Source organism: Sturnus vulgaris, chromosome 2 (assembly GCF_052056855.1).
Source record: "Sturnus vulgaris isolate bStuVul1 chromosome 2, bStuVul1.hap1, whole genome shotgun sequence".
NCBI lineage: Eukaryota > Metazoa > Chordata > Aves > Passeriformes > Sturnidae > Sturnus > Sturnus vulgaris.
In genome coordinates, this window is record NC_142244.1 from 819977 (window position 1) to 842926 (window position 22950).

The following is a 22950-nucleotide window of genomic DNA, read 5'->3' on the forward strand; positions in this document are numbered from 1 at the left end:
AGGCAAGAACACTTCTCAAACACCAGCTCTATCTACCCTGCTATCTGAGCCACTCAGTGAAGACTGGGGAGATGTGTACTAATAGAGCAGGCTGTCTTAAGAAACAAAGTGTTTTATGGCAGGAAGATGCTTTTCAGTCTGCAAAACCCAGACACGGTTATTTCACAGATTCATTCTCTTCAGTCTATCTCACACAGCCAAGCAGACCATGGCACAAGTAATGGATTTCCATCAGATGTTTATTCAGCTGTTTATTCAGACCAACAGTTTGGCAAGTTAGCGCTTTCCACCAACACGGGGAGCAGAAACCTTGACAGGTTTCACAATCTTCTGCTTAGGTGCTGCCTTAGTAGGGGCCTGTAAAGAAATAATGAAGTATGAGCAAAAAGAAACTACAGATCTGCAGTCCTAAGATGTCCCTTTATATACTCTTGACAGAAATAAGATCAGACTAGAATTGCAATCTGTAATATTGAGATAATGTTAACAGATGTTTACACACATAACACTAAGCCAACACACGGTATTATTTCATAAATGATAATGAAACATGCGGTAGCATTAATCAATACACTGTTACCAAGTTCCTAGATAATGAAGATGTCACATTCAGACAAGTTTTTATCTATTAATGATCTCTGATATTAGGTCAAAGAATTGTTTTACTGTAATATTTACTTAGTCTGTAAAAAAGATTCATTCTGTGCAGCTGTTTGGGTACGCTTAACTTCAATACAAAAGTCCAGTCAAGGAGCCTTCACATGAAGAAGTTATGAAAATGCTTCCTCAAAACAGAAATGAATTTCCAATTAATTGCCACAGCAGTCCATTGTGTGTCGTGTTACAACATGGTGTATTCAGTTTTATAATTTCTATTTGCCTACTGCTTCTCACCTTTGCAGCAGAAACAGCTGTTTTCTTGGTTGCCTGCTTAGCCTTCTTGGCTTCCTTTGCAGCCCTATTAATTCAAAGAAATAGAAGTTATCCATGTCTGCTATTCACTGTTTCCTTGTTTCAGCACTGTGAAATCTTCCCAAGATCAGGAATGGAATGTGTTACTGCAGATTTCTCCTCTATATTCATTATCCCTTGGGGGGGATTTCTACAGAGACCAAAGTACAAAGGCAAAAGGCAAGGAGAAACCCTTCTCTGCTGTTACTCTTGCCAACATTACTCAAGTATTACATACACATATACGACTAAAAGCAAACAAAAAAACCCACCAAAATTTCATAAAACACAGAGCTCACCTAGAGTTTAAGCTTTTGTATGAAAAGTACTGTAACTTTGAAAGCTCCACGGATCTGATTTCTCACCTAATAGCTTGTTCCCTCTGCGCCTTTCGTACTTCGGGCTTCTGGTTTCGCTTTGCCATGATCTCAGCAAGAGAGGCACCAGTGATAGCTCTCTGAAACTTCACAGCACGGCGTGTGCGCTTCTTTTGGACCTCTTCCTAAGAGGGCAGGAGATGAACACAATTAGCATCACAAGACATTAAATACATGGCTAAAGACAATTACGGAAACAAGCTGCTACTCAAACTGAAGCTCTTTAAAACTGTATACTGAAGTAGAATTTTACTCCTCACTTTAGAGAATCCTATTGGGTACAGAGAAGTGCTTCCCTACCTCCATATGGCCCCTTCTCCAGCCACATCCTGCACTTTTCATTGCATGTTATTACCAACAATCCTTAGTTAGCTCCCCAGCTGTCCAGCTATCAGTGTTGGAGACACACGTTAGCCCCTGTATCTTCTACGTTTCTACAGCAAAGTATGAAAAAAATTACTTTGAAAGAATGTCAGAAGTTCAGCCCTCTGTAACACCCAGAACAAAAAAGGGGGGGAAGGATAAACCTTCTATGGTGTCTTCTGAAAGGAAGACACTCCACACTTATTCAAGTGGATCAGGTGCTGGGCAGCAGTGTAAATCATCATGCATCAACTTTCGTTCTTCAACCAAACTGGCAAGAACACTGACTTATTGTCAGTGATGTCACTGTTGTAAGCCTTTCTCCAAGCTCCTCTGCTGTGCAAGTTTAAACAAGAGCACTGTAGCATGCCTCATGCTACATGCCTTCATGATTTATTCTTTTCATGTAATGACAACTATATAAGAAAAGACCTTGTGCTAAGCTACAGACCAAAGTTTTTAAGGAGAGTATATCAGGAGTATCATCCCTGCCCCTCCAACCCCAAAATCAGCTCCCTCTCCTATCACCATTCAGGAAGTTTACAAAACCAAACTTTTAGGAGGTTTGCATAATAAATAGCATTATCCACCTTCCCTAAAACTAACTTATAAAAACATATGCCATTCCTACAGTTATTAAGATCTACTGAACATACTGTGGCTCTGAGTGGTCCCTCAAAGAAGTGCTACAATACAATGCTTTTGTTGAAGTGGTGTATAAACTCATGTAACTGCACTCACATTTTCACCATATTAACCAGTCTTCATCCTGGTGACTTGGGTCATGCTTCTGCTGAACACTGGCACACGTAAGTGACCTTTAACAGACCAGTGACCACATCTCTTGGTCACCAACTTACAGTGCCATTAGCTGGTATGTACTTACTGACTGTCCCTTCTTGTGCTTACGCCTGTACAGAACAGTCCAGTTGATCTGACGAGGGTTTCTCTTGGAAAGGAATGCAGACTCACATTTTGCATTCAAGAACTGAAAAACCTGGGAAGGCAAAATGTTTTGTGTTAGCTTTGTTTCCATGAAAGACATTATCACAGTTTGCATAAAGTATTCTTTGAGTCACGTGTTTTTCAACATCGATGCTTTTGGGGTTCTCAAACACAGCTCTGACTATTAAAAATTCTAGAAGATAATTCAAGAAATCTAAAGTTTTGCATTTTCTTGCAGTGGTCAAACTGATGTCTTACAAGGCATTCTGAAACACCTTCATTTTTCTGAAAAAAGGTCAAATTACCACTTGCATCCAGTGCTGCTGTGTATTTCAGGCACAGCATGAATAGCAGTGTCCAGCATCATACTTTCCAAGTGTCTGTCCTCAAGCAACAATGTACTTCCTGTATGTAGGACTGACTCAAAACTTGGCCGAAGGAACGCAATGCTCCACCTGATTCCTTCTTGCCTAGTGACGCTAACCTGTTTGTCTAAAACAACAGGCAGAATGTGCAAGTTGGTTTGTTACTAGTTATATAATTCCATTTAAAGTACAGCCTAATTCCCAGGAGGGCTCACAAGGATTCAACCGGTCTATCTTCTGGTCACTTTGCAGGGAATTCTGTAGAGAAAGATGACTGTACTGGGATAATCAAAAGCCCTCCTTTCGCAGGCAGGGACAATCCTGTCTGCATATGACATGACAGCTTGAAATGGCTCTCCACCCTATTTTACCCTAAACATTTCTACTCAATTAATTTGGAAGACCAGCTGTTGGCTCCAGCGATCTTAGCATTTGATGCAGGACGTCTAAGCAGTATTTTCTACACAACTTTGGTACTTTACATCCGCTGCTGTAAGACTCCCTTTGGAAACTGCATTCTAAAACCCAACCCCAAGCTACAGCAAGGGACCGGCACACCGATGCTGTTCTCATACGGCTCAGTATGAGCGACTAGGGGAGACGCCACACGTCTCCGGACAACTCCAAACGCGCGGCCTCCGGTCCCCGCCCCCGCCCCCCCCGGCCGCTCTCCCGGGCACCGGGCCCTCCCGTCCGCAGGGCCCGCTCCCGCCCGTCCCCGCCGCCGCCCGCGGGGCTCGCCCCAGCCTCACCTTCCCGTCAGTGCGGGCGTAGCGGCGGCCATGGCCCGGGTAGATCTTGTACCCGCTGAAGCTGCACAGCTCGACCCTGCGCGGGAGAGAAGAATTAGGGGAGGGCGCGGGTGGCCGGGAGAGGCGGCCGGGGCCCCGCGGCGGCTTCCCCGCGGCGGATGGCCCCGGATAGCGGCGGATGGAGCGCTCACTTCATGATGGCGGCGGCTGCGAGGGGCCGGAGAGACAGAGAGAAAGCCTGGAGGCGGTGTCGGGAGCGGCGCGCGGGGCCCGACGGGAGCGGAGCGGGAAGGGAAGGGCAGGGCCGGACCGGGCCGGGCCGGGCCGGCCAGCACCGCCCCGCCCCGCCCCGCCCCGCCCCGGCCGCGCAGCGGGGTCTTCGCGGAGCGCTCACCCGCCTAGGCTACCCCGGCGCAGCCCCGGGCGCGGGACCTGCCGCTCTACCCAGCATAAAGGGTGCGGCGCTTCCGTGGCGGAGCGGCCCGGCCCGGCCCAGCGGCGCCTGGCGTTTGGTTGCCTGGCGGTGTTGTCAAGCACGGGGCATGGCGGCAGCCGGCGCTGCGGCCAGGGCGGGGGATGAGGCGGCCGGAGCGGGTAAGGGCAGCCCTGGGCAGGTGCCGTGATGTTGGGGGCTGCGTGTCCCGAAAGGCGCTGTGGTGCTCGGAGGGGCGCGGGGGGCTCGGCCCTGCGGAGGCACTCCCTCCTCCCGGGGTGAGGGGCCGGCTCGGCCGCTCCGTTCTCCCTCTCTCAGCCGGCCCCTGAGGGCTCCGCGGGGGCTGGAAGAGGCCGGGGCAGCTCGGGGCGAGGGGGGCGGCGCGGGCACCGCTTCCCGCCCTGAGGAGCGCCTCTGGCTCGGGGCAGGACGGAGCGGCTGTCCATCGTGCTGCAGGATCCCACAGCCCTATAGAACCTTTTCGGGCCTGTATTTTAACGATATAGGGCCCGTTTTCCATAGGGGAGAGGCGACAGCGCCGTAGTTCCTTGCTTCCTGCCAAACGACAAATAAGCAATTCTGAAATGTTTTCCTGAGTCCTAAAACCCTATTAGGAAAATCTCGTCTCCCAGGTATTATATCAATGAATCTTTACAGAATTGAATCGTATTAATTTCATAGAGTTATATGTGTATATATAACTAATGCAATATATTCAACTGCTATGCTTAAACAAGCAAACCAAAGCTTGTTGCGAGGAGAAGGACAGACGACATTGAAAGAGGGCCCTATGCTTCTCTGAATTTTGAAGGTGCTCTTAAAGGATACCCCCAGACATGGGAGATAATGCCAGCACCCTAACTCGTTTAACACCTCTGTTAAAACCTTCCTTTGTCTAACATCATGGAGAAGTGATTATAGCAAGTCTGACTGCAGGGATGTCTAGTTCAATAGAGAAGCAGGTGGATGATGTCGCTGTAGAAATGCAGGTTCTTTGCAAATGGTTGTGTGTATTAAGTAGCAATTGGATCACGTTATGCTTGAATGCTGGAAATCTATGAGAACCATGTGTAAAGTCACATTCCGACTGCCCCAGTTTGAATGGGACACCTCATGTGCGTGAATAAAAGGATTACTCTTGCAATTCAGTACTGTGGGTCCTTGCATCTCTCCTAGGATGGAGGGGCCAGTTGTGAATTTTTGTAACAAGCCCTTCGATGAATGAGCAGATGCAAAGTTTCTCTGTTCAATTGAAATGACCAAGTGGTTGTAGAAGTGACTACTTAAGGGAGAAACAAGTAATACTTTCTCCCTGAATGTGCAAAGATGGGATTGTGATGGTTGCTGGCTCTGCCTTGCTGTTCTCCAAAGCTCTTGGGGCAACTGTGGATTTGAAAAAAACAATGGAAATATAATAAATATCATCAGACATCTTTTTTAGAAATGCATGTTCTCTAGCTGACAAAACAGTACACAAAAAAAATATTTGTCTCCATCCATAGCATAGCTAAATCCTAAAAACCTGTAAACTGTAATATTAATATGTGCAGCATATTAGGGTGAGAACACTGGGATATGTTGCTGAAAAAGGAAGCATTGTTTATTGAACAGATATTAAGAGAACAAGAAGCTCTGCCATGATGTTTGTACATCAAATACACAGCAGAAGCTTAATGTATGAAAATTATTGTGATTATCAGGCGTCACTTTGGATACCCAGTGATCCAGGCTCCTTGTGGATGGCAAATGTTTGCCATTTAATGTTATGTAGTAAACCTTTCTGCATGGAACATTTGAATTGCGTGTTGCATTAAGTAGATAGTATTCTAGCCCATATAGAGTTTCTTCCTCGCAGTGCCCCCAGTACTGTGGTATGGCTGCATGAATGGCTTCTTAGTTTAGATAGAATGCTTACACATAGTTGTCAAGCTGCTCAAAACTTAAATTCTCTGAATAATTTTAAAGTTTAAGTTCTTTTGAAATTTAGGGTTTTGAGGATCACACTCTTAAATTTAGCTACCAGAATTCTTCTGCATCTCACTTCAAAGGATATGTTGTGACTTTCCCAGAATCCTGCCAGAGTTCTTAATTGAGACAGTGTCTGGTATGTGTATCTTTCAGTAACTGGATCAGTTGCTCTTAAAGTGTTAGAGCTGAAGTCATTTGCTTTAGTTTTACATGGAAAACAAAGTTAATCCATTTTTCCAAATTATCTGCATCTATTAAAAAAATATATTTTTATCTTGCATTGCTTTTCCAGTACATGTTCTCGTATATAAACTTCGTGGTGCTTTTCTTTTTGTTGTTTTTTCTCCTTTTTATTCTCAGGTGTTGTAGTCAACTGTTCCAGTCAAGGATTGCAAAAACTGGGTCCAGCCTTGCCCTGTGATTCTGATACCCAGACTCTGATTCTGGACAAAAATCAGTTAATTAAATTGGAACACTTGGAGAAATGCAGGAATCTGATGCAGGTCAGTGTTACTTGATTTGAAATTGTTATCAAATAATAGTGCTATGATGTTAGCACCTTCTGCCTTCAGGCCGTACTAAGTAATTGAAGTAAGCTCGTAGTTACTGTCTTCACAGGAAGATAAATGATGGCTGACTAAAGTAGAAAGCTTTGTTTTCAGTGGAGGTCTGCAGCTGATAGTGGAGGAGGCTGTTTTGTGAATTACCTGAGTAGCTAAAAATGAGCTAAATAAATCCTAATGGGGAGAGACATAAGAACATTTGGAAAAGTCACTGATAACTCAAATTTTGGTACTTCTTAGCTTTTGAGTACATGAGCTTTGTAACCTTAAAAATAACTTTGTATTATCACTGAAAGTTGTTCTGGATAGACTAGAAGCTGCCTGATAACTTCTACAGACAAGCTACGTTGAGTTGGCAGAGGTGGGGTTTGTTGCTACAACAAACCTTCACCCCATTGCCAGCTTGGTGATCATGTAACTGAAGCATATGTCTAGTCAGGATTTACCTTTTGAAAAGTTTTTGGTTTACAGTCCTGTTAACACAGGATCTGTTTGAGAATTGTGTGAAATATATTTTGTCTGCCATATTGACAGCAAGTGCAATTTTAAACTAGGAATGGGGCAAAAATTTGCACAATGAATTGGCAATTCTGATATTTAAACTTTATTTTCATATGACACAATTCCTCATTCTTTTTCCTTTGTTTGGCTGCTGCTAGGAGAATTTCCTCTTAAGTTTGTGGAGTGAGATGGGAGGACTGATGTTCTTTGATCAGTCATTTATTTCCTGGCTCTTGTAGTTTTTTTTATCTGTGTTGTTTACTTGAAAATGAAATACATAGATTGAACAAGTATCTGTTGGAGTAAATTTTTAACTAATAGAAGGAAAATCTTATTCTGTATGCATAGTTGTAATTGTTGCTTTCGTGTGTCTGTCTGCAGCTCTCTGTAGCCAACAACCGTTTGGTGCGAATGATGGGTGTAGCAAAACTGACCAAGCTCCGAGTGCTCAACTTGCCTCATAATAGTATTGGATACGTGGAGGGGCTGAAGGATTTGGTGCACCTGGAATGGCTGAATTTGGCAGGAAATAACCTTAAGGTAAAGTATTTAGTCTGTTGCATTTACCAGAATCTTGTGTTATAGAAATTTGGAAAATGCTGCAAAGAAATCTGAATATGTTTTAATTGGAGCAACAATGTTCATGTTTTACGTCTACTGGCTTGTGAAATAGAAGAGGGCAGCTTTTGTAGTAGAGTTGTCTGGGGAAAAATAAAAGATTTGATATCAAAATGAAATGAAATCAAGGAAGTAGTCTCCAAAATAGGAAAAATAAGTATTATCTTTAAAATACAACTTTATTAAACATTAATTTTATTTTGTGTCACTTAGTGTTTTTTTTTTTAATCTGTCAAAATATCTATGGTTATTGATATCTGGTTTTATTTAGTAGCTAAAAGAGAGTTAATGTGAGTAACTGATTTCTTTATTTTTGTAGGTCATTGAACAAATCAATTCCTGTCTGTCTCTTCAGCATCTTGATCTGTCAGACAATAACATAGCTCAATTAGGCGATCTCTCCAAGCTTACCTCACTGAAGGTAGATGTTATTCTATCTCTGTTTTTATTGCATTATATACACAAAGAAATTTGTTTTGAAAATTGCTGTCTTTAGAACACTAGCTCTTAAAGCATTTTAATTCATTAACCGTAATTTCTAGAAGGAAGCATGTAAATATTCTCTTCCTTGTTTTCAAGTTGCAGGAGTCAAGGCAGTGATTTTTCCATAGCCACTCTAATGATTTTGCTAAAGATATGATGATGATATCTTCTTCATAGCTCTTTGTTCTATTATCTCCTATCACGAATCAGAACAAAACATGCTGTTAACTCTTCCAGCATGCAGACTGTAGAGAAAAATGTTTCCAAATGCATTTTTTGATAGCTGTGACCAGAAAGCCTTACTTATAGTTTTTTTGCATGCATTTTTCTCAGGTGATGCCTGAAAAAGAAATCTGTGGGTTTTGATCAAACATTTATTTCATCACTGTATTTTTATTTTATAGACTCTGTTGCTACATGGAAATATTATAACTTCACTTCGCACTGCCCCTGTTTGCCTACCTCAGAGTTTGAATGTTTTGTCTTTGGCAGAAAATGAAATCAGAGACTTAAATGAGGTAAGATATAGAAGACAGATCACCTTGTCTTCAGGTAGACTGAAAGAAGGAAGTTGAACAATTTTTTTTGAGGTTGTAACTGAAAATAGGCTTTCTTCTTTGAAATAACTCAACTTTTAGTAGTTTAATTGTTTATATGTAATAATCATGTTTGCATTAGCTGCACAAGCTAGGTGATATCTTTTAAAATTTAGTCTGGAAAGAAATCGGCTTTTTTTCTGTTAGATTTTTATATTATTAAAGGATGTTACTTTTAGGCCTAACCTTTTGTGGTTGTCTGAAAGTTGAAACCTGAGCTGATTAACTGCTGCAGAGAGGTTCTGCAGCTGCTGTGATTAGAACAGAGGTTTGAATTGCACTTGTTGCCACTGACCTACTTTTCAAACACTGTGTAGGAGAAATAATCTGCCTGTGACTTTTGTCTTTTTAAATTTTGTTTGTTTGGCTTGTTATAAGTAGCAGCCAAAACTCTTGGTTGGGATTTCATGTCAGAAGAAAAATTTTTAGGTAATAATTTCTCTTCAAAACGGGACAGGGTTTCTCCAGCTTTTTGACTTGCCTTTTTTTTTCTTTTCCTTTGTTTGTTTTCAAACTGCAACAACTGTTGTAGTAAACAGGAATCATAGAAGTACTACACCTTTCTATACATAAAGCCCCATTCCCAAATTTTAAGAGAAGGTAATATTTTCCAAGGACTAATTGCACTTACAGAAGAATTGATGGGAAATGGCACTAGTTGATAGAAGATCCTTTGTAGTCCTCCTTGTTCAAAAATTGAATGTGATTTTTATTTGTCATTCTGTTGTTTGGCATGAGCTGCCCAGCTGTAGCTAGAAGAAATGTGGAATGTTTTGCTAAATTAACAAATATATCTTGTTTTCTCGAGGTTTATTTCCTGGCCCCTTTTCACCAGTTGGAACAGCTGTCAATTATGAACAATCCTTGTGTGATGGCCACACCTTCTGTCCCTGGCGTTGACTACAGACCTTATATTGTCAGCTGGTGTCTGAACCTCAAAGTTCTTGATGGATATATGATTTCTCAGAAGGAAAGGTGAGATAATAGTATTAAATCTCTAAAATTATTACATGGCTAAGCTTAAATTCTTAAATTTTTGGTTAAGCTAAAATTCCTTTAGCTAAATTTTTCATCTGTTACACTGGAATTATTATTTAGTTTCGTTAGATAGAAGTATGAAGTTAAGCTTTTGTTTTGTTGCTCAAATTACAGAAGCACTTCTACAAAGCAAAACTGTGTTAGCAATTCATCAGTGGTCTGGTACTTTTTCTTTACAGCCTCTTTGACTTTGCAGAATGTGACAATCAGCAGGAGTTAAAGCTCTTGTCTTGGGGGAAGCTCAAATGTGTCCTTATATAAAGAGCATGTTTGCATGTGCATTTCTAGATTTGGCTTTTTTTTGTTATCAAATAGTTAAATATTATTTTGCTCAAATCACTTGTTACTGTATCACTGTGCTCATTATATCACTATGATATCTGCATGACAAAGTTCTTGACATCAAAACAGTCCAAGCACAAGTATTATCCAGTATAAGCAGGACATTAACATATTCTAGGGCATTAATGTCCTTTTTCCCCTGTTACTAAAATAAAAAGCTGCTCCTTTTTTAGTCAAAGGTAAACAAATTCTATTTCTGTTTCACCATAACATGCTATAACTTTTCAGGAAAGTTGCCTCTTAGAATTCTAGACTTTTTTTAATGATTAATGGGATATTTTGTATTAACTGTATTATTACATATGGATGTATTATATTAAATATTCTCAGGCAGAAATTAATTTGAAAAACAGACTTGGTGAATACTTTTTAGCAATATTTGCTCTGTCTGTTTTGCATGTTTTTGTGAACTTCTGTGTTTGTGTGAAAGCTTTGCTGATAAGTTCATTGAGACAAGTGTGTTTTCAGTGCTTAAAGACTACACACAAAGCAGAGACTGCACAGTTTTGGACAAGTGTGGTTTTGTGGGTTTTTTTTGTTTGTTTAATTGTTTCTTCGATGCTTAAGTGAATGAATACATTATTCATTGTTCTGGTAATGACATTGCCAGTTCCCCTGGGCATTGCACATGTTCCAAGTTTTACTTAGATTTGTAGATTAGGTCTTGCGTACCCACTAGAAGAACAGTAGTGAAAACAGAGTTACTGTTGCTATGCCATTTATTAAAGGTGGCATTTATTAAACCATTTTCCTCCTTCTTAACAGTTTGAAAGCAGAATGGCTCTACAGTCAAGGTAAAGGAAGGTCCTATCGACCTGGGCAGCATGTTCAGCTAGTTCAGTACTTGGCTACTGTTTGTCCTCTCGTATCTGCTTGTGGACTCCAGACTGAAGAGGATGCCAAACTGGAAAAAATACTGAGTAAGCAAAGGTGAGAACTTAGTTTCTTTCCTAGATAGTGTAATTGAGAACATAATTATATAGCTGATGTGTTAGATGTCATAAGACTTCATTTTAAGTATTTCAAAATGACAGTGAGGGCTGGAGATCTGAAGTGTCATGGAACTACAGGATGTGTCCTAGATGAGAATGAGATGCAATACAGCAGCAGCAGGAGTGTTTTCCTGCTTTCTGGGCCATCTTGTGGAAAATTCTTTATATTTTTCAGTCTGTGCTTTATAGGACACTGAAGGTAATTTGTGTTAGAACTGTAATTAAAATAAGCTATGTACTGGGATTTTTTTTTGCCACACAAAAAAAAATGATAACTTCTAAAAGGAGCTTAGCTTTTGATCTAATTTCAAATAAGGACTATTGTGGTACACTGGTGTATTAGCCACTTTTTTATTGCTAGAATGTTCTTTCTTGGTTTTAAAGTTAACGTTGTCCTATGAGGGATACTGTTCCCAGTATCTGAGATCTGTCAGCAGAGGCCGTTGGAGAGCCTGCTGGTTCTAGCCTGCTGGCCAGCAGTAGCTGTTTTGCTAAGGTCTGTGCAAATAGATGAGTAGAGTTATCATGGTGCATTTTTCGTCCATGTAAAGGTGAATTAATTCTGGTTAGAAGCCAGAAAACAAAGCGATACAGGTTGTTCTATTCCCCACGACCTAGTGACAAACTTTTTCTTGCAGAAAGAACAGAAAATTCAGCTCCCAAGAGCAGGCTACCTAAGTGGCATAGTGTTGTTAAAAGGTTGAGCAACAAAAGTGTTGTGGTTAGCAGAAAGGTTTCTCATCAAAAGGACTGTAAACTTGGGAGTATGTGGAAGGAGTTACTGCCCATTTTGCAAGTGTAGATTAGTCTCCAGGAGGAAATTATAGAAATGTTGTAGCTGTTTCTGAGGAGAAGTTGCTGTCAAGGCATCTTGACTTTGGAATCTCTAGCTAAGTGCTCTGGCATTTGCATGTTTCTGGGGAAAATGCAGGAAGATGTTCTGCTAAATAGAACTCTTTCAAAAGTAAAAAAAAACCTCAACAACCAAGCAAAAAAAATCGTAGTAGAAAAAGCAATCTCCCCGGATCCTCGCCTGTATATATGCATATATGATATGTACTTATATATGATATATACATACATATATGATTTATATGACAGTTGGACTTTGTCCTCTGCCTCCTGAGTTTCTAATTTAGCTAGGCTGAAACAACCTGTGTTCTCTGAGTTTATAATGGATTTTTTTTTTGTGCCAATATTTGTTGATTTGTGCTAGGAATTAGGGCTGTTAGTGAAAGGAGGACCTATTCCTTGATTCACTCACTTTGAAATGTAAAAGATACTCCCCACCATTCCTCAAACCCCTCCGTACCTACACACATAATGTATTCCACATTAGACACTGAAAATATCTGCATGGCTTCTTTGTGTGCAGAAATACCTCATGGTTTTCAGTCTATAGTCAGAATTGCATATTGGGCTTTTTCTCTTTTTTTCTTTCTCATTACAAGTAATGAAGAAAGAGGGGCAGGAGGAAGGGGAGCAGGAAAAGACTGCAATCCCCTGCTTTGTGAGTAGTCCTGTTAGTGTCTTGTGCATATAGGAGTCTGCATAGCTAGCCTCTTGTTTAGAATGTTTTGATCACTTGTTTTGTTTGAAATAGTTCATAGTTTCTTTTAGATGTTTTCTGTACAAAAAGGTTAAAAGAAACATAAAATCTCTTGTTGGCACTCTGTGCTTAGGCTCCACCAGAGGCAGTTGATGCATGAAAACCAAAATGAGGAACTGCCTACATCTGCTCCCAGCAAAACAGTGCCAGTTGCTCATGAGCACAGTGGCCTGGCCCAGCCATCACAGATAGCTCTTGAAAAGGGTAAGTAGGTTATCTACAACTGTGATCTAATCTAGTATTTTTCTTTTGAACATAGGTAACGTTGTGGAAGAAATTTCAGAACAAGGCTCTGTTATTGTTTTATTGATCTTTGATTTTTTCAACTGAAGTTATATTTTGTTTTTAAAAAAAATCCAGTCCATGCTTATTTGTGTCTTGAAATGCTAGCAGACAGGTTAGGTGAAAAACCCAATCCAACAAACTAAAGAGTTACTACTTTGACTTTTCAATTTTATACAAGTTTATTCTCCAAGGAAGTGCAGTTGTTGCAATTTCCTGTACCCAGTATTTGCCAAGTTTGGATGTTATGTGGTAATATATGTGGAAATATACTGAAATAATGATCATCATTACTAACACATTAGATCATCTTACCCACCCAGGTGCTAACTGCCAAAACCAAATTGGGAATCCCCATGAATTAAACAAACTATTACTATTATTGAAATACTCTAACACTATAATGTGGCTTTTTGCCTATCTAGAACCTGTCATCCAGAGGAATTCTTGGGTTGGACCAAGTGCAAACAATGATCGTTCCTATGCAGTAAAGAGCACTTTTCTTCATGAACGAAGCTTTACCAAGGAGCTACACCTTGAAGATGTACAGACAGATGAAGACAAACTAAACAGCAGCCTTTTATCCTCAGAGTCTACTTTCATGCCAGTTGCTTCAAGATTGTCTCCAGTGTCTCCTGCTTCAGACCTGAAGCTACATGGAATCAGTTTGGGCCTAGAAAATGATAAGAATACAGTGATTGAACGTGTGAGAGATGTTAATAGTAGGGTAACAACTAACAAGCAAGAAGCTTTGTCTGTTACAGGAGAACACCCTAATAGAGCAGCAGGAAGTGTGGAAACACGAGAGAATATCAAGGAGGTCCTGCAGGTGCCCGCTTCTGATCCAGTAATAGCTGGCCTGGCTGCAAAGACTGGCAGCTCTTTAGGGGCCTCTGAAGGCCAAGTTTCGCACAGTCATCCCAGCACCTCGTTATGTTCTGAATCAGGAATGAAATCTCTTTGTCCTGACCAGATGACAGAAGAAAGGTCCGGTTCACTGGCTGTGCAAGAGGCAGCACCATCTGATCAAGGTGCAGCTGAACTGCAAAGGATGACTGAAGCAGCTACCAAGCTTCAAGCTTCCTGGAGAGGATTTTACACAAGGAACCACCATCCTCAAGCCAAGGAAGTGCGGAATGAAATTCGACTAAACAGAATGCAGGAGCACATCATTTACTTAACAGCTGAAGTAGAAAAGTAAGTTGGGGTCATGCTGTGTATTTTCAAGTCTGTATGAATATAACCATCATTTCAGAAGAGATATAGATGGGCCTTGGTATAACTACTCACAGTAGAACCTAGCATCAGAAACATAAAGCTGATTACATTACAGGATCACTTCCTATAAGGCAAGCACAGTTTTACACACAGCTATTCATACTCTCAAAGTGCCTTCTGTAAGTGGATTGGGTTAGAACACATTTTTCTATTCTTCTGTTAGCAGGACTTGCATATTTCAAAATAGAAATTTCTGAGTAGGATTTTTTTTACTTGTCTCCTCACAATTACAGAATCTAGAAATCGTGTCCATATTGAGAGTCATTCTTCTGTTGCTGGTGAAAAGGAGATTCTTCTACCCTGTATGATACAATTTTAAAATGTGACTCTGTGTTTGGTTCTGTTTTAATTTTTGATCCTGTGAATCCATGTTTGGAGAAGATCATGGTCAAAGTTGCTCAATTTGTAAGACAAAAATTTTGGATTTACTTAATATCTTTCTGTATCAGCCTGGACCTGACAGTTTTACAGGTTCTTTTTCTTCACTATCACAGGTGATAAAAGTTCTGAGAATCAAGTTGAGTGCTCAGTGAACCTCTAGAAACTCCCAATGCTTACATATCGTGCTCCATCCATGTCTCAGTGGGGACAGCATAATTTGAAATGAAGAAATACTATTTGGTGTGGGGGAGGTGATAGTTGTGCAGGAAAAAATAAAGAGTTCAGGTTCTGTTTACAAAAAGACACATTATTGCCAAGCCAATAAATGCTGCAGTAAAAGGAAGAAGAATTTAAATGTAACTGAAAAAGAAACTTGAAGTCAGCAGCTGGGTATTTATGGCAAGCCAGACTGCAGTAATTTCTTAATGTTAGACTCTGGGTCTTTCAAAAGTGCTGTTATAGAAGTAGGCATTCTTATGTATTCTTGTTGCTCTTGTTACCCAAACGTTGCTTATTTAAGCTGCATAAATTTTGGTTGTGTGTTCCTGCAGACTAAGAAAAGAAAGAGAGGAAGATAAAATGCAGAGGCTTGTACAGGAAGAAGCTGTCAAATTTCTTTGGAACCAGGTAAGTAATTTTAGTCCTCTTGTTTTTCTGCTTTAAATATGAATTTGCAATTCAAATTTGAATCTTATATATGAATTTACATTATATCTTACTGTAGATCCTGAAGAGACAGTCAATAAGGTTCAGTTTTTCCAATGATGGTTTGAGTGGTTTAATAGAATTTTATTGTTGTGTTGTCTGCTATACTGATATTGTGCAGGAAAATAACCTTCAGAACATTAGTGCAAGAATGCTGGTTTTATTACTAAAGACTAAATTGTGGCCTGGTGTGAGAAGGAAGATAAAATGCAAGAAAAAGCTAAATAAACGTAAGCAGAACTGTGAAGAATGATGTGACTGATAAATGCCCATGGCAAATGAGATGATGTCAAGCTGTATTGCTTGTGAGCAATTCGTTTTTGAGGCAAGAAAGTTATTAATACACCTTTTAATAAAGTGTATTATTTCTTCCAAACATAAGGCTGTCTTCTTAAAAACAGGTAAATTCTTTCTGGTTTTATTTTTCTTCAGGTACTTGAATTGAGAGCTTGTGTGCTCTGTCAGTGTTTGGCATGTAGGTTTAAAAGCCATGATTTCACAGTGAGAAGAACAAAATTTCCCTAAAGATACAGGAAAACTTTTGTTTATCACTTAGTCTTGGATTTTATACTAGAGCTTGGTTGCTGAATGCAAGAAACGCTCTAGGCATCAAAATTCATTTAGCTGCATTTCATAATGATTTTTTCTCTATACTTTACAGGTTAAATCCCTTCAACAATGGCAACTTTCAGTGATGCAGAATTTAGGTGGTACTGGGATCCCTTCAGCCAGTACTTCATGCTCATCCAAACCAACTATTCAGTCATCCACAGCGGAGCAAGAAACCCCACCAGCGTTTAGTTCTGCTTTGTTAGTTCCAGCCGGTGAGGATGATCTTCAGGAAAAGTCTCTGTTGCAGTTCCCAGATTCTGGCTTTCATTCTTCTGCAGCTGATCAAACTCATGCCAGTGACCTGTGTAGCTCTGAAAAGAGCTTAGCAGAAGGAACTGAGAGCTCCCTTTCAATGGAAACCATCAAACAATGTGACAATTGTGTTTTAGCATGTTCTTCCGATGTAGAGGATGGCCCTGGGGAGTGTGGGCAAAGTAAAGAGAATTCTAGTAATGAGCAGGACAATGGACTGATACAACAGTATTTAAAATCTGTTCAGCAGCTGGAAGAGGCTGATGAAGACACAGATTGCAATGAGGAAATGGAGGGCAGCTGTCTACAAATTGCTGTGTCTGCAGAAAGCCAAAATTCTTTCTCTGACACTGTCTCTGTAGAGCTCCCTCAAGATACATCTTCCGTTGTCCGAGGTGAAATCTGTCAGACACCACCAGAAAGCTACAAACTGAATTCAGAAATAGTGGAAGGGAAGCAAACAGACCGTGATTCTTCGTTTCAGATGCTGCATGTTGGGATAGCTGTATAATAGGATCATTTCCACAAAGGACTAGGAATTCCATTTCACTTTCTCTTTCTTTTTCCTGTTTATACAAAACTTTTCTTTTTTATGTGTGCTGTTTCAGATTTTGACTCATGTTATGAATTTTTGTTGTAATTACTATTTTATTGATGTTGCTGAGGATTGACGCTAACTATGCTAACCTGAAATCAGCAAAGTTCTCAGTGGCAATCATTATGCACTTTATTTTCAAACATAAAACTGGTATTCTAATAACTGGCCTCCATTAAATTACTTATGAAGATTGGGGGAGGTGGATGGTTGTGGTGGTAATGTTTGATGTAAATTAACTTTGGTGAATGTGTTAGTAAGTATTTGTTTGAGGTTTTTTTTCCTGCAAAGAAAGATTGAGTTCTTATTTTGCAAAGAGAAGCAAACAATACAGGAAGAAATGGAGTCAATACAGGCAGTATATCCTGTCATAGGCAGGATACATCCTACTGAGAAAAATGAAAAGTTGTTTTTCAGACTTCTTTTGACTTTAACAAGAGTAACTTGGTCAGTGTATCAAAGATGCATTCCAGAAAACCAGTGTCCAAGTCAGTGACTTTTTTGTAAATAACTTGAAGCTGTTGTTGAGGAATTAGATCATTTACATACACACTGGAACAAGGACTTACAGGAGAGACACCTCAGGGAGCTTCAAACAAACAGGCCTTGACCATTGTTTGCCCTGGGGTTGAATTTCCCTGCCTTCTCAGGTAAGACTCAAAATAGAACTAGGAGCAGCCTGGACTAAATAAGAATTTCAGAAGGGTGTGTGATTTGGGAACATCATTTCCAAGACTGCCCTGCTGGGTTACAGCAGCAGACCTAGTGGCATATGTTTTGTTCCACAAGGATGCTAATGTCGTTGTGGGATTTGGATTTCCATGGCTTTCAAGAAATTAGTGAGTTTGGATCTCAGCTACTTCTATCTACAGGTATAAATACTAAAAGCAAATGCCATGACTTAAAACTATTTCCTGATGTTTCTGTTGGGTTTTTTGGTTGCTTTTTTTCGCCTAGATGTCCAGTATTTGACATTTTAATTAGATGTGGATAAAAAGTTGTATTTCTTCCCTGTTAGCAAATATGCTGAGATACCTAGGCTGTGCTTTCCACTTAAACACTGAGAAAGCAGCAGAGTTTCTATCTTACCTAGCCATTGCTATATTGGGTGTTTTAATGGAAAATGATCAGGTATCTTGGTATACTTCAACAGTCGCAAGGGAAATCTGTTTTGCCATGTGATTTGTGATGGACACTAGTGAAATAAAAGTTGATATTGTGATTTACAGGGGTCAGTTGAATTTGCTGATGCTGCATTGTGTACTAGAAGGCCACTGCTGCAGTAGTTTGCTAATATTTTCTTCTCGGTTATAAAGACACATGCTTATTGTAATTCTCTGGATCCACAGGTTATCTTCTGGTGCTATGGTGTCACTAAAACCAGCTAGCACTCTTTTAAAATGACTCTTATGGCCATGTTACCATGTAAAATAATTTGGTTTTTGTGAAAGCTTTGGTTGCATGTCTGCTTTAGGTTCTAAGCTGAAACTTACCACTACTTGGGAGTTTGGTATGAGACCAGTTTTCAGGCCTCAAAATATCCTTTATTTAGAATATAAATGGTGTATTGGACTTGTACCAGCCATGTTCCCAGTGGTGAAGTTCACCTTGGAAAAATAAAGCTCGCCTCTGTGTATAGAGTAGCCATCATATCTTTTTCTCTCACCCCAAAAAAATTCTAGGATGACAACTTCTCCAAAGAGCTGTCCGTGCAGTCAGGCTCTCCTTTGACTGTGCCTTGCATATATGGGGGCATTAAAGAAAACCCAGAATAGCTTAGGTGGTAGGTTCTTAATGTGCTGTCTTCCTAACTGAATGTAGTCACAGCACATTTGTAGCATGACTATATTCATAGTTAGATCTTAGAGCACAGTTGTGCTTGGGTATTGAAAATGGTACAGCTGCATAATGTATTACAACATCTGATTAACTGGGCAAAGCAATGTGTAGTCCACCAAATCATACCTTTGTCCACTGGAGGTGCTGACCTTGGCTTTAAATCTGCCATGCTTGGGTCTGCAGTTCATAAGACTTTGTTCTTTGAATGACAGTATGTTATATAAAAACCTCTAAACTTCAAAGACACTTTATTTGGATATTGAGAGAGGAATTATTTCAGTCTTTGAAACAGTTTTGGATCTTGCACTCTGGAGGCAGTGGTCAGGTGTAATACAGTACATTCTCTTTCATGGCAGAGTGCTTTATTGCAAGACCTGGGTCAAGCTAGACCACTGCCTGGATAACAGTGTTTCACTTACTGGAGATGCTGAGGGAGCATATGTATTCTGCTGTTTTGGAGTGTCACCCTAGAGGTGAAACAACTTTAATTTTGGAGTTGTCAGAGGGGAAAAATTTGGTGCAAGTAAATGTTTCATGGAAGCCCTAGATGTTTCTTGACATTTCCTTTGTTATTAGGACTTGCAAGTATCAAGAGAAGGCAACTTGCTTTAACTAATGCCAAGGTCAGCTGTTGTCCTTATTAATGTGTAACCTGTATATCCAAATATGGTTTCATGCTGGTACAGTGAAGCATGTACCAACAAATTCTCAGCTTTATCTTACTTTTTTTGGGAAATAGTGAATACTAGAAAGTTTTTTCTAATATTCTGAAAAGTATCTTGCATGTGTAAAAGATCAGTTGCCTAAATATAGAGAAATCAAATAATGGTGAAGGTTTGGATTAGTTTTTACAGGGTTAAATGTAATTAGTTTGTATATACAGAAAATATTTTCATTCTGACCATTAAAATAGATACAGAGAAAGACATAATGAGGGATACAGTGGAAAAATAAGGTATAAAACTGGATGTATACATAAAATTGTCTTCTTTCAGCCCTGTTTTGAGCTCTCAAAGAATCATGATGTGGAAGTATCATAGTTTAATATATGGCTTTGCATTTACTCATCTCTGTTTAAATAAGTTTCCTTAATCTAGGTATGTAATATTCTTTAAACTGGATAGGAATGCACAATTTTCCTTTGGAAGTGATGGAAATTTCATAAAGGAATTGGAAGGCCTAAAATATATCTGAAACTTTCCTATGTTAATATTGTATTCTTTCCTTTTGCAAGGCTTCATGTTCAGCAGAAGAATGTACTGTGTAGAAGAAGAGCTTGTCTCATGTGTTTTGTCCTGGTCTGATCGTCCAATGTTAGTGGGAGAGAGCTTGGTTATTTGCCAGATAATGTTGCCAGCTCTGCCGTGAATACAGTTCAAATGCTTCTTTAATTTGCTTCAGAAAAATCAGATAAATATAGCTCAGACTATTTAAACTGCACCACACAAGTAGTTTTTCCCCAAATGAGATAGCTGGCACATCAAAGTCTATTTTCAGCTAGTCTGTGGCAGAAATGACTCTTTTGTCTCTCTTTCTGAAGGCTGGGACAAGTGGTTCTATATGCCATAAAGCAAGAAGGCATTAAGACTGCAGATTTTACTTTGCTGCTTCTAAACCACAAATGTCCTTCAGCAAAGTCCTTGCTAAACTGAATTGCAGAAGCCTAACAGCTGTTGATAGTTAAGTTTTCTAAACAAACATAGGTTCTGCTATTTGCATGCAGCAGTTTAAATAATGCACTTAGCAGCCAGTCTCTATATAAAAAGTTGGGTTTTTTCTGAATAATGTTTGTATTTGAGCTTGCAAACTGTTCCTGGTTTTTTATGAATTTGTAGATATTGTCTGAAGAATTCCAATTTTTGTTTCTACTTGTAGCAGGTTATCTCATGAACAAAAATGGAATATATGTTCCTTTGAGATTACCTGTGTAATTTTTACTGCACTTGATGTTCTAGTGTGTCTCACATAGATACACTTTTTCCTGAGAGGATAGAATTGCAGCAGTTAGGGGAGACTGACTGAATGACAAGGAAATGTAAAAACCGGTCAGTTCCTCTGCTAGTGAGAAAGTATTTTTTTTCGTCTCCTGTTGTATTAACTTTCCCCCTTGAGGACTGTGCCACCCAAATAAGTATGCATCAAGTATTCATAGTCTTTTAAATATCTTCTTTTAATAGTTGCATTTTTTCCCCCCCAGATTGGCTTTCTAGTTACTGAGAAACACTTGCTTTCTATATGCCTACCAAAAAGTTGGAACTCTGTCTATTTTTAAATGTTTTCTTTGTCAGTAATGGAAAAAGCACAGGATCCCTTTCTTGCAAAAACCTAAACCAGTATTTATCAGGAAAGGTGCTTTATCTCTTGGAAAGTGGCGTGCCAAATTTATTATGCAAGAGTTCTCAGTAAGAATCTTTTTTTCTGGCTTCATTACGTTTATAAGTATGGGCCAAATTCATTTGTAGCATAATTCTACTGAATTAAAGTTTTGAGACTTTCACAGGAGTATTCTACCTCTAAACAAGAATTTGAGAAAAAACCAATTGAGTATGGATTTGTCTTTCTATTTCTTGCTGTTTTCTGTGAGGAATGATGGGTGGTTAAATTGGTACAGTTCATATATTTTCTATAACTGTTTACATTTTGGATTTACTGTTTCCTAAGTATTTTGTTTGTATCTCTGAGTTTTGAATTTTAAATAAATGATTTGTACATTTATTGAAAATTTTAAGGTGTATCTTATATTGACTCTTATGGCTATAGTCATAATCTTAGAATTGGAGGGCTCTTCTGGACATGGGAAGGTCAGGAATAGAGAGCAAGTGATGACAAGGTAAGCATTGGCATTCTTTACTTGGTACAGCTGAGACATCTGATGGCCACTGTTCCAGTGCCTAGGACAGTAAGAGTGTAGTAGGTAGGGCACATGAAATGAGTTTGCCAATGACTCTGAAATTGGTCTTCGTGATTTGCAGTCCTTTGTTTCTATTGCTGGCCTTCTTTCCTGTTCTTAATTACCTGCTGTATTTAAATTAAAAGATGTGGCAGTATTCTGTACAGAGTTCTCTAGAGAGAGAATTAAGACCTAAGGCTTATCAACAGAAACACAATTGCAATGTCTGGTGTTGCCTCTCTTCATTTGGTCAGATACCTGCTCTTTGTTCTCAAACAAATGAAGGCTAATTATATATCTGTCAGACTTTGACAAGAAGAAACAGTTGAGTTCAGGCATACACCAAAGTAATTTTTTACTGCAACACAGTTCTCTGAAAAGTTAAAAAAAAAAAAAAAAAAGCAACAATAACAAAACTGAAACTAAGCTAACTTTGTTTTCACTCAACTTGTAACACATGGAGGTTAGTGGACATTTTAAACTCTTTACCATGTGTTTCTACTTCATTACATCAAAGAAAATACTTTTTAAAGTGGGACTCTTCTTGTTCTTCTGTGAAGATACTTACTGTGAGGGTGATGAGTCACTGGAATAGGTTGCCCAGAGAACTGGATACCCGATCCCTGGAGTGTTCAAGGCCAGGTTGGATGGGGCATTGAGCAATCTGTTCTGGTTTCCTGTCATGGGCAGGAATGCCCCAGCCTGTGGCAAGGGAGTTGGAACTGGATGATCTTTATGCTCCCTTCCACCTCATTCTAGGACTCTATTTAAAAGTCAAAAATAGGTATAGCTAAAGTAACTCCACTTCAGATCTGAAAAGAGAAGAGCAGTCTTTCTTTTAGAGTAAAGACCTTAAAGCTGTACTATTAAGTTTAAATGCTGTATTTTTTAGGGATAGTAACCATAGCACTTGAGGAACTCAGGCTGAAGGTCCCTTTTATCTCTGGCTTTTATTCATATTTGTAATAAGATCAGACATTAAAGTCTTTGGCTAGATTTGGAAAATAAAGAGCTAGCTAGTGGATGGGCCCATTTTGTTCAAATGGAAATAGTTGTAATTTTATGGGCTGAAATCCTTACCTATGCTAGGACTTATTGTGCACCCCAGCCCACTTGTTTGTGGGGTGGTGTGAGAGGCAGGAAAGCCCTTGGCTCTGTAAGCACTGCTCAGCAGTAGCTAAACCAGCCCTATGTTATCACACTGTTTCCAGCACAAATCA

The 22950-nt window shown here is 39.5% G+C and overlaps 2 protein-coding genes across 2 annotated transcripts; one reads left to right on the forward strand and one right to left on the reverse strand.

The window, feature by feature from the left end:
* Nucleotides 1–221: 221 nt before the first annotated feature.
* Nucleotides 222–4092, reverse strand: RPL24 (ribosomal protein L24). Its single transcript, XM_014885744.2, has 6 exons — nt 3945–4092; nt 3754–3829; nt 2578–2688; nt 1317–1453; nt 895–958; nt 222–357 (listed from the first exon to the last, which is right to left on the reverse strand). Exons 1-6 carry the CDS (start codon nt 3947–3949, stop codon nt 277–279), a joined length of 474 nt encoding a protein of 157 aa, XP_014741230.1. The 5' UTR covers nt 3950–4092; the 3' UTR covers nt 222–276.
* A 146-nt stretch (nt 4093–4238) lies between these two features.
* CEP97 (centrosomal protein 97) lies at nt 4239–21562 on the forward strand. Its single transcript, XM_014885684.2, has 11 exons — nt 4239–4347; nt 6515–6657; nt 7600–7758; nt 8156–8257; nt 8724–8837; nt 9724–9890; nt 11061–11225; nt 12970–13100; nt 13604–14375; nt 15389–15464; nt 16204–21562. Exons 1-11 carry the CDS (start codon nt 4296–4298, stop codon nt 16915–16917), a joined length of 2595 nt encoding a protein of 864 aa, XP_014741170.1. The 5' UTR covers nt 4239–4295; the 3' UTR covers nt 16918–21562.
* Nucleotides 21563–22950: the final 1388 nt, after the last annotated feature.